Raw genomic sequence first — 12,396 nt, forward strand, 5'->3', positions numbered from 1 at the left:
GTGAGCCCTCCGGCCTCGCAGTGGATATCGACTGTGAGACCAACTCTGCTGTGCTGACCTGGGCTCCCAGCGAGGGCGCGGTGGAGTATTTCGGTTGTGCCCGGTCTATGGATGGAGATGCGCTCTACTGCGACAGCACCGTCACCTTCTGCACCATCGAAGGCCTTGAATGTGGCGACTTGTACAATTTCTCTGTCGAAGCCTCAAACGGCGTCTGCAACAGCTCGTTTAGTCCACCTCTGCAGGAAGGAGCAGGTAAATATTAGAGCTCAAATGTGAATCCATAATTATGCTACGAATAGTTAATTGAGCACACATTTATTTTAAGATTTTAAAAATGTGGAAAAACTTATTTAAATTTTTTTTTTATTTTTCTGATTTCTTTTCCAGTGCTTTAGATTTATTTGTTTATATATATTACGTATATATTAAAACATTAACATTTTCCTGCGGTTTAGTTTAATAGCTGCAATGTAGTACATAATCTAGTGGTACAACGGAAGAACGCTAGCTAGAAAATTATTAAACAATGCTGTGATATTCACTTAAGCTCTTACCTCCTCAGCGCCATGTGCTCCGACTGGTCTGAACGTCCGGATGCAGAGGATAGGTCAAACTCACTGGGCCATGACGTCATGGGACAGCGTCAACTGTTCTGACGTTGAGTACCTTGTGGAGGTAATCGGTCACGTCCAAAACGACCCGGGTGCTGTGATGGACGTCACTTCTTATTGGCTGCCCATGACGTACTTTGAGCTCCCGATGCCTTGCAGCACAGCTTATAACCTCACCGTACGCTCCAGAAACTCAGCTGGGGTCAGCGAGCCGTCCGATGCCTTTACTGGAGTCACAGGTGACTTAACACCGCACTCATTTTTAACTTTATACACAAGGTGAAGCGTGACCTTTATATATTTATACAAAAAAATGTTTTTCTTCCTTTCTCATTTTGGGTTGAGGTTTACAAACTGACAGTACTTTTAAGTCCCTCTATGTAGCATTTATTATCAGTATACACATTAAATAAATGGTTTTAAACACACTAATATAGTTGTAAGCACATATAGGAGTTAAATTATAATCAGTGTTGACAAATACTACACATTGATAAGCACTTACGTGTCCTTCTTAGAGCTGCAATGATGAGTTGACTAATCATTTTGATGATTAATAGAAAAATAATCCTAACCTAAAAAATAACGGTAAACTATATTGATAATCGATTAATCATTAAAGTAATTTTTTCATGCATAAATGGCAGAAAATGCTGTTTCCAGCCTCTAGACATGGATATTTCCTGCTTTTTCTCAATTTTATATCTTATTAAAGGGAATATCTTTTGGATTTTGGACTAACCAAAATATTTAAAGACATCATCTTGGACTTTGAGAAACTGGCTATTTTCTTTCATGTTAAAGACCTATTGTTGCCTAAACATGATACATATTTAAAATACTAAATCCCACAGTCCTTCTGTTAACAGCATTTTGATGTTTCTTCCCAGTCCCCTGCCCTCCTCAGAATGTGGAGTACAGCGGTGACACACAGTCTGCTGTGCTTTCCTGGGATGCATCAGTGTTTGCCACGAGCTACACTGTCTACAACGGGTCTGGGGCCGACCGAGTCGAGCTTTGCAGCACCACCGGGCTCTCCTGCCAGCTGACCAACTTCGATCCTTACTCCACTGAAGTGACATCCAGCAATGCGGAAGGAGAGAGCATCCCTAACCAAGATATTACAGGTCAGAGAAAACACAACACGGGGCTCCATAAATCAGTCTTAGCTCTTGCTGCAAGAGTCAAATCCTGATAGATTTGTCTTGTATTTAATTGTTTCTTCTTCTGGATCTGTATACTTTTATCAGCAAAATCCCTTACTGTCCAGTGCCGTACGAGTAGATGAGGGTGCTTTCACACTTAACTGGTTTGATTTGGTTCAAACAAACTCTGCTGTGATTTCCTGTTTGGTTTGATTTGATTGGGATGGATGTAATGGAAAAAAGCAATCACACAGTAAAACAAAACCCTCCTAATTTTGCATATTTCTTGCCTCTAATTTTGTCCCATTTCTGTATATGTATGATAAACGTGCTCCAGTTAATGCATGAATAGTTATCTCTTTGTTGCTCCTTCTAGAAAACTCACAAAGCTCAGAAAGGTCCTGCATTACTTGCTGTCAGTCCCCAGAGTTCGTGTTAACAGTATAGTTAACAGCTATAATTATCTCACTGCAAAATCAAACCTATGTTCTGTTTCATTGAATCACTTTTCCCCCCCTCTATTGCTATTTTAAAATCCAGTTTCAGACATTTGTATTAAGTATTTCTCCCCTTTCTCAGGTCCAGTAGGAGCTCGCAGAAGAAGAGATTTGCGAGCTGGTGAAATCTACGCCCATCTAGAAAAAAGTAAGTGTTGTCTGAGAACCTAAGGCCTAGTTCACACGAACACAGGTATTATTGAAACCAAACTTTTATGGACTTGGACTTATATAGCGCTTTTCTAGTCTTCTGACTACTCAAGGCGCTTTCACGCTACTTGTCACATTCACCCATTCACACAGACATTCACACTGATGGCAGTGGACATCTACATAACGTCTAATCTAATGTAGCCATTCACACCACATTCACACACCCATGCGCAGCACAAGGAGCAATTCGGGGCTCAATGTCTTGCCCAAGGACACTTCAACATGTGGACCGGGGGAGCTGGGGATCGAAGCGCCGATCTCTCGAATGGAGGACGACCATCTCTGGCACTGAGCCACAGTTTAAAAAAGTGATAAAAAAAAAACTCCGTCCACATCCATCCATCCAACACGGTTTCAAATTTACCCGCGTTCTTATGGACGGCCCCTCAATCTGAAATCCTTTTAGGCCTTAAGTGTGAAACCAGTGTTCATTCCTCACCCGTCTCTCTCTCTCTCTCTCTGTCTCAGATCTGGAAACCCCAGAAGTGACTGTGACAGTAAATGGAGTCTTCTTGTACGTGAATTGGACGACAGTGGATGACGCAACCGTGTACACGGTCGTAATCGAGGAGGAACAGAAAGACCAGCAGGCCTCTCAGCCAGCTATAGTGGCGACTGCGGAAGGTAATTCTTACAAAGAGACTGGGCTCAAGCCATGGACCACCTACTGCATCAGGCTGGCCGCCGAAAACACCGTCAACCAAAGCAACTACTCCAAGCCAATATGCCGAACCACTGGTGCCTCCCAATGAAATACCACAGACCCACTTAAATAGACACTGGACTCAGCAGAAATAAGGGTTATAAGTTTATTTTCTTCATTCTGTAGCATCCATAACACAGTTGTTAATAGTTCAATCTCTAAGAACTTCAGAAGGAAATTGTCAAAAAAGATTACAACTACAAAGCTACAATAAAATGATTGTTTTTTGGGGTAAATGCCACGGATAAATGATCAAACGTGAGGAGGACATTTAGATTTGAATGCTTATGAATCTTTGTTAGCGCATATACATTTCCGTAACTGTGGCTGGTATCATAGCATTAAGAAAGTATTGCTCAAATTCTATTTATCAAAAATGCTTTTATTTTCGAGATGTAGGTTATTAGATTCTCTGAATGATTGTTAAACTAAAAAAAGTAGTGTTAACAAATAAAATAATAATTTATCAAGCAATATTTTTTAAAAACCGTGCAGTATATTTTCTTGATGATGTACTATGTGACTTTTCATGTTGTGAACACTTTGACAGATCTGTTTTTTAACAATCCCAGAAATAAAACACCCCTCTGTGTTAGCACCATTGTTGAAAACCTTCCTTTGTTGCGTGTTTCTATCTAAAGCTGTGACTAATTATAGCAGCCCCAGATACACATAAGTTCCTGTGGGACATATCAGAAACTCACATTGTTAACATAGGCCTCAATTACTTTAACTGGCTATGATTTATTCTTTCTTTCTTTCTTTCTGCCACATTAACCCTTTATCTTCACCTCAGTCATTATCACACTGACGAGATACCTTTGGGGAATTATTCGATACCTTTTCTAAACCAGGGTGTTAAAACTCATTATCTTCACTTTCAAAAGTAAAGTGGTTTACATCCTAAATTGGTTTATTTTTGCTGTCCTACCAAAATAAATAAGTATTTGTATAACACATTTCATACAAATATGGTTTAATCTTTTTAGATTTTTTGAGGGGGCTTTTCATGCATTTTTATTTAGAGACCAGTATTTTTGCATATATTCATGCCAATAAAGCCCATTGAATTCAATTGAAAATTAAGAGAGAGAGAGAGGCCCTGTGTAGGCTTCAGATGGTAGCACAGTCCATGTTCTGTACCATAGACTACATAAAAGAAACATGTTTACTGTTGTGCATTCAGACTCTACTGTACATTAAAGTATGACATATTTATTCACATTAACTTTTTCCCACTAACACGTGACCACATCTGCAATATGCATCTGCAATAATTGAGGATTGTTTGTGACAGTTGCATATCACAAAATGATGTGCAAATAAACTGGATAGACAAGCAAGTTACTACATCTGAAATATGCATCTGCAATTAAACTGAACTTGATTTTGTTTATTTAAGACGTGAAAATGCATATTCATTTGTTTAAGCACTTGAATGCACCATATAAATGTGACAGGTTCAGCAAACGGTATGGCAAAACATTAAAATTAAACCTACAACAGCGCATATAAGCACATATAAATAATAAAACTATGCAGAAATGACCGACAAGCAGCTATCAGAACATACATGATGAAGCTACATATAGCTAGTATCAGGGAACATTAGCTCTTGCTGATATTAGCTGACATGCTACGTTTGGTTAATGATATGTAATGTTACTTACCGGATAAACTGCTTGAAGTGTCTTTTATACAGTCTATGTTCTGTTTAGGGAATGTGTCACCAGTCGGACGCCGTTCGCTGGTATTATCCTTATCCGGACGGATCCGGTCTGCCGCAGTTTCCGGTGTTTTCATGTTGCTTTTACTCGGTGTTTGCCGCCGAAGTGCAAGTACAATTAATGTACACACTTCTAATAATCTCCAAGTGATGTTTCATATTTGTACATGAACATTTACATGTCAAATTATTAAATAAAAGTGACGTTGGTGAGAGAAAGCAGTAAGGACGTTTGGGCCTGAGCGGCTCAGGTGGTGGTTTACATTAAAAAATGGAAATAAAGTGAACTTTACGATGTATTTTGGAGTTGTTAAAGCATTTAATTGTATTGTGAAGGACTGAGGTATGGTCTCGGATGTTTTAATAACATTGGTGTTAATGTGGACGACCAGCAGCTCCCGGTGTTTACAGCGAGGGGATCAGGGTGTCCGACTAGGGCCAAGAGGAGCACACGGCTAATTCACCGGTGTTAGCTTCCTTTTGCCCACTCTTGTAAACACAAATATCAGCTAGGCCGTTACAACGATATTTGGTTACAACGATAAGAAGTTATACTTTAATTTAACACAATTAAATTAACTCAAAACATTTCATTATTACTTATATTCGTAGGTTACTCACCACCCGTTACCGTTACCGTTGCTCAATAATAAAAGCAGCGCCCTCAGGGGACCGGCGGGGCTGTTACGCCGGTTAGTCTTCACGTTAGCTGGGTAAAATGTTCAGTCCGCCGCTTCACAGGCAGAGACATCAATTTGTCATCGATTTCGTCAAGAGGAACAAGCCCAAAAAGGTGACTAACGTTAACGAACAGTAACAGTAGCGTATTTTACCCTTTAACTCCAGAAGCCAACGTTTCTTTGGGTAAATTCAAAAGCTAACGGTTAACTTTTTTTGTACCCAATACGTGACGTCACAGAGCTAATGTTAGCTTGTAACGTGTATTTTCACAACCTTAAATCAAGTTATTAGCCGTAAATACTCTTCATGATGAGTTGTGTTCTTCGCCGTGTTATCTTTTAACATTATTAAGAGTAATAACCATAAAAAATGTAGCTGGAAACAAATTTAGCTCTAACTTCAAAGCCGTTTGTGCTAACTTAGCCGTTACCGCCGTAACCTTGGTAACAACTGCGGCCAAGTTTACGGACACTGACCAGAGGAGTTACCACTGAAGACCCCAAACTCCATTAATCACAATAATAATGATAATAACCTTTTATTTATAGAGCACATTTCATACAAATAGTGCAGCTTAAACTGCTTTACATTAAATGCATTAAACCACGAAGAACGGTGCTTATTGCATAAAAAATAATTAATTAGTTAAGAAATAAAGGAACTGAAATGATGATAAACCAACGGTAGAAGCAGACAAAATTACTCAGCAAATATACAATAAAACACTGAAATAGATGCCACAAAAATTAATAAAATGTGTTTAAAATGTGAGGACTATATGTTAAAGACACAGTAGTTTCCTCAGAATGTGTTGGGAGTTTTAACATAGGCATGTTTTATACCTCCAATTTAAATGATTACCATATCCATGTTTTTTTGTATATTCTGTGGACACCATTAACATTTCCCACTAAAGACAAATGTTAGTATGTTTTTTTACATAGTGATAAAGGAGCTTTAGTTACTATAATGTTATATATTGTTATTTCTCCCTCCTCAGGTGTTGGACTTGGGGTGCAGTGAGTGCGCCCTTCTCAAAAAACTAAAGTTTCACCGTGAAATCGATCTGCTCGTTGGAGTGGACATCAACACTACCAAAGTTAGAAAACACATGTATGTATGTTGTAAAAATCAAAGGCAGGAGGGGATACTTTTATTAGCCACGACTGGGCACAGCATCAGAACTTCACTACCAAGTATGCAGTCATATTACAGATAAGGGATTTGATCTGGTGTTTTATGCATAAAAATACAGAAATATACTCACAAAATGCAAATCTACACACAAGAAATTAGGATGATACAAATATATATAAGAAGAAGAACTAACAAGTCGTGAATATAGGATATAAAATACAGCAGTAACCTCTTTTTCACCTGCTTGGTGGATACGAGGTTGATGCTTTTACTCTTGATTCTCTTCTGCTTTTTGTTGTTGTGCTAAGTTAAGTAAGTTAATGCTGTGTGGATTCATAATGTGTACACTCTGCTTATATGTTCCTTCAGGCATGGATTAGCTCCTATATCCACCGACTATCTGCAGCCCAGCTATGATCAGCTGCGCATTGAGCTGTACCAGGGCTCAGTCACACAGAAAGACGCCCGCCTCAGAGGATTTGATCTGGTGACCAGTATAGAGCTGTAAGGGGCTGTTGTGGTTCAATGTCTTACAAGTTTCATGCGTTTGCAGCTATTGGTATTATTAGTTTTCTTATTGTGGTGGAGAAAATGGGAATATCTTCAGTCAGGGCTCTAGTTCTGTGTCAATATGTCCACTCTGGGAGATTCTGACCTTACATGGTGTTCAGAGTACAGAATAAAGGGATGAACTGTTTCTTGTTTCTCCACCTTTTTCCTCATGTTTACCCAAGGCCTAATTATTTAAAACTGTGCCTTAATTAATTAATCATGACCGAAAGAACAAGGTCGCGGGTACAAGCGGCCGAAATGGGTTTTCTCAGGAGGGGGGCTGGAGTCTCCCTTAGAGAGAGGGGGAGAAGTTCAGCATCCGTGAGGAACTCGGAGTAGAGCCGCTGCTCCTTTGCGTTTAAAGGAGCCAGTTAAGGTGGTTCGGGCATCTAGTAAGGATGAACCCTGGGTGCCTCCCTAGGGAGGTGTTCCAGGCACGTCCACCTGGGAGGAGGAAAGGGAAGTTTGGGTGGAGCTGCTGCCCCGGCGACCTGACGCCGGATAAGCGGTTGAAGATGAGATGTGCCTTAATCCACTTCAAAGGTGGCGTAACATAAGACGTGCATGCGCATAAAACATATTTTGATTTATAAATCTGTGCACATGGTGGCGCTGCTGTAGTCTGTCATCATGAACAATGTCACGATACTACTCCGGTTTCCCTTTAATAAATCATAATCAACTCTAAATGTGGTGCAGCTTTTGCGGCTTCATGTCACGCCCATAGATGCCTATAAATAGTCAGTGAAATGCCCAAAATGAATATTCATGCATAGTGACATCATGACAAACACAGAGAGGGGAAAAGAAATCAATGTGAAGTTGACGTTCTTGTTGGAGAGAAAACCATGTTGTTTGGAGGGCACAGCGTGGGCATTACTATGACAAAACAACCGTAGAGAGAACCGTAATGCAGCGTCAGAAGGTCGGACTGTGGCCGAAATTAAAAAGAGATGAATGCTTTTTATGAATCCGAAAGTTTGCTTTGAAAATGTGGCCCCTGGTCTTTCTGTCGGTTTGGTTTTCATCATTCTCTTTCTCCATGACCCCTCTGTGCCATCATGTATCACCATGTTTCCTCCCTGGCTGTCTGCAGCATCGAGCACCTCACTCTTGCTGATGTGGAGCGCTTCTCCGAGGTACTGTTTGGTTACATGAGCCCACTGGAGGTTATCGTCAGTACCCCAAACTCTGAGTTCAACCCTCTTCTCCCTGGACTGACAGGGTTCAGGCACTGTGATCACAAGTTCGAGTGGACCAGAGCAGAGTTCAAGTCCTGGTATGGTGGTTTTCCTTTTTCAGTTTGATTTGTAAGTGTGGTCCACGGCACAAAGGCGTTAGTGGTGATGAAGATGGTAGCGACAGGGAATGTTAATGGACGAATCCAACCTAAAACACATTTTGTTCCATCGAAACTAAATTTTGTCAACATTACATCCCCCCTCAGGGCTATGAAGGTGTGTTTGGAGTTTGGTTATGAGGTGGAGTTCACTGGTGTGGGACGAGCACCGCCAGGCCACCCGGAGAGCGTCGGCTTCTGCTCCCAGATTGGTGTGTTTCACCGGCTCGGGGGGAAAGGGGGCTGCAAGAAGTTGTTGGATGAGGATGATGACGACGTGTTTTCATACACACTGGTGAGTAAACTTTCTACGTGACTTAGGGCTGGGTTTAAAAAAAATCTGATAAAATGGATCTTCATTTGAGTGATCGTAAGGAAAATCATCAATTCATAAAAGAAACATCAATGTGAAAATAAAGAGTTGAAGAAAAACGTTGTGGTCATTGCAAGCCCCAGAACATTATAACCAGGGACATGACGGATTATGAGACCATGGGCCCCCACCCTGTCGACTTATAACAAGACATCCAAACTCAGACAGTCATCTCTCATATTTTTTATCTCCTTGTACAGTAGTCGTTTGCTTACTTCATATATTTTAGTTTTACATTTCTTTTAAGTCATTATGGATCTATTTTTAGGTTAAAATGTTAAATGTTAAAATGTTTTTGTATAGTTGCACTGTCATTATTTGCTGCTCTGTTTGCCCTGAATTGCCCCCCAGGGACAAATAAAGTTTATTGAATTGAATTTGAATTGAATTGAATTTTATTTGGGGTCGTTTTTTTTAATTGTTTTTGCTATAACGTCTATTTTCTGTCATTTTACATCTCCTTGTAGACATTTTGGGTCATTTGTTGTTTATATGTAGGTTTACGTGTATGTTTTAGATGGTTTTGCATTTACCTTCAGTCATTTAGTGGTTGTGGTCGCTTTGTGTTTTTATATCTAAGCACCATTGTGTGAGTCTGGGCCCTTTGACCCTTTGGGCCCCTGGGTCTTTGCCTGGTAGGCCCGTTCAGTAATCTGTTCACGACCGCGGAGGACAGTTTGAGTTTGTCATCTTTGTCGTCCTCTTCTGGTCACCACAACATTGGCCCTCTTGGTAGTCTGCTGTACTGAAAGCCTGCGGCGCACACACACCAACTGCCCTCTTAAAAATAGAAAACTGCAATCAACACAAACCAAATCTTAATTATAAATGAGTAAACCAGCTTGTCAGAATCAGGCGTTAACAGACTGTGATGGCACTCTTCCAGTTCCAAGTTATGACACTTGCAGGCAAGAAAAGTATTATTTTTCCAAGCCAGATATTTCTACACCTGACTGAGTAATTATTGACTTTCTCTTATTGACCAGCGGCCTTGAGATATATTGTTACCCTGCGTGCTGCGGGGCACTCAGGACTCTCACCATCAGTAAAGGTCTCTATGATAGTCTGATCTATGTCTTTTTTTATCTGTTTCTATATCAGCTGTACAGTATAAACTACCCCAGCCTGCATGACAACAACATCTTGCGGAGGGTCCTTGTGAGCGAGGTGTTGTCCTGGACAGAAAGTCTGAAGAGAAGATGGAGGGAGGAGGAGGAGGAGACTGGTGAGAGGGATGACGGACACTGTGCATGGCCGAGGGTGAAGGGAAGGAAAGCGTCAGAGTGATGAATGCAGATGGAAGAGAAACAATCAGGAGAACATCCCGACAGTTGCTCACAATGACTATTCGAATCTCGAAGGCAATAAAGCAACCAGAAATATTTTTAACTGTCTAAAACAGAATTGAGGTTATTTTTCTCAATGTTGTTGGTATGTTTCCTCTAAATCAGGTCTCTTCAGGATATCATTGTGCTTTGTCCTGCCAGGTTGTTTGTTGAAATGTTTTTGGCCACTTAAATACATAAAAAGCTCAGATTATGTTTCTCTTTTTAAAGAAAACAACAACCTCTCTGCAGCATGTGGAGCAGACATGAAAAATCAGGATGAAGAGCTGTTTTGGACAAACGACCAACAGCAGCAGGAGTCCTGCATATTGCGTAGGTGGGTTTCCTTGAGGAGGAGGAGGAGCAGTAGGCCATGGGGAGCTGGAGAGCAGTTTGTGGCGTGCGGATCTCAAACGCAGCCCTTGTTTCCGTGGCATCTGATGTGAAGATACTGCCTATCCTGCTACACTGTAACCATGTTACCAACTATTAAAAAGTATCACCGTACCGCAGCAAAGTGTTAGCTGTTGTCTTCCAAACTTTAAACATTGATTTTGAATTTGAAAAATTATTGACCTCAAAGCTATCCTAAGGGTTTCAGGTCTTAATGTCACCCTCTGTGTGTGCTGGCAGGTGTGTGTCTGTGCCTCTGTCTGTGGTGTGGTGCTGCTGCCCCAAAGTCAGCGCCCTGAGTGGAAGTCTCAGTAATCTCAGACGACATCTGATGGATGACCCTGAAGTTAAACTGACCCCGGACGGCTCTGCTGTGCTTCTAATTGACCAGGAGCGAGGTAGTGGCAACATTTGATCACTTTTATGTCTATTATGTTCATTCATTCATTCATCTTCAACCGCTTGTCCCTGTCGCGAGGGGCTGGAGCCGATCCCAGCTGACATCGGGGCGTGAGGCGGGGTCCACCCTGGACAGGACGCCAGTCTATCACAGGACACATAGAGACAAACAGAGACAGACAACCATTCACACCTACGGGCAATTTAGAGTCATCAATGAACCGAACACTATGTGTATAATGTAAACATGGCAAAAAGGAAAGAAAATATTCCGTAAGATGTGAAAATTCATAAGCAAGTAACTCTTCTAGTGCTTTGTATATTTCTTCTCCGCTGGTAATGTTCGGCTTAAGCAGACTACTCGACTCTTAGCTTAGTTTCCCTAATTACCACTTTCCACAACTAGGCTCATTGCACTTATTAAAACAATGCATCATCAGGTGAATTTGCAGTCTTTATTTCCTGCTCTGCTGTAGAGCTGGACCTTAATATTTGACTATTAGGATATTCGTTCGCTTCAATTTTGGGATTTGTGTACTCGTTTTATTTTCAAAACTGTAGAGTAACAGAATCCTTGAAGAATAATGAATAACTTAAGACACGTGTTGCAGCAGTGTTTCCATTTCAGCCCAGTTTGAGAGTGCGTTTTGTTAGGGGGTGGGTGCGAGAGCGACTCAGAGGTCCTAGTTGCTCCGTTTCAACAATGACGCATAAAAAACATGCATGCAGGTTGAAATTCACCGCAGTGTTCTGAGCAAAAGGAAGTCCACTAGCCGCTAATTTATGAACTCCACTGAAACACTGCAGCGCCGTGCCGTCCATCTTAGCCGAGAAGGGAGACGCGCCTGGCTGAGTCGCGTTATAACCACCAGTCTGATGTGTTTAGTTATACTGGTGTTTTTTCAGGCGATTTAATGACAGTAAAGTGTATGATTGCTCGTAATCCTAATGCGATGAATAGCTGAATATTTGCCCCTGATTAGTACCAAAGAGCCAAATAAGTTTTCTGTGGTTGTGACACTTGTGCTTCATTTGTTTTTTGTCCCTGAAGATGAAGATCATGAGGACTTGGAGGACAGTGGATACGCAGAGGTCCACCAGTGCTCCCACAGTGCTGAGCCAGAGGAGGACTGGGATGCAAGTGTTTCATTTGTTGAGTGAGCAAATAGTTTCTCTTGGTTATTATTGCCCTAACAATTCCCAACTGCACTGTAGAAACTGGATTTTTGGTTTAATAGTTGGTTTGTTTGTACTGCACCTTTGTGTTTGCCTCTAAAATAAGAGCGACTTATAAGAAGG

General features: G+C 41.1%; 1 protein-coding gene across 1 annotated transcript; it reads left to right on the forward strand.

Annotated features, from left to right (window-relative positions):
- Positions 1–5,616: 5,616 nt before the first annotated feature.
- On the forward strand, positions 5,617–12,258 carry henmt1 (HEN methyltransferase 1; the record flags this gene model as incomplete). Its single annotated transcript, XM_083940799.1, has 8 exons — positions 5,617–5,691; positions 6,580–6,692; positions 7,086–7,220; positions 8,365–8,547; positions 8,716–8,902; positions 10,082–10,257; positions 10,939–11,096; positions 12,149–12,258. The coding sequence occupies 8 exons, from the start codon at positions 5,617–5,619 to the stop codon at positions 12,256–12,258; spliced, it is 1,137 nt and encodes a 378-aa protein (XP_083796925.1).
- Between the last annotated feature and the right edge of the window lie 138 nt (positions 12,259–12,396).

The sequence above is a fragment of the Echiichthys vipera genome (genome assembly GCF_963691815.1).
Source record: "Echiichthys vipera genome assembly, chromosome: 3".
Lineage (NCBI taxonomy): Eukaryota > Metazoa > Chordata > Actinopteri > Perciformes > Trachinidae > Echiichthys > Echiichthys vipera.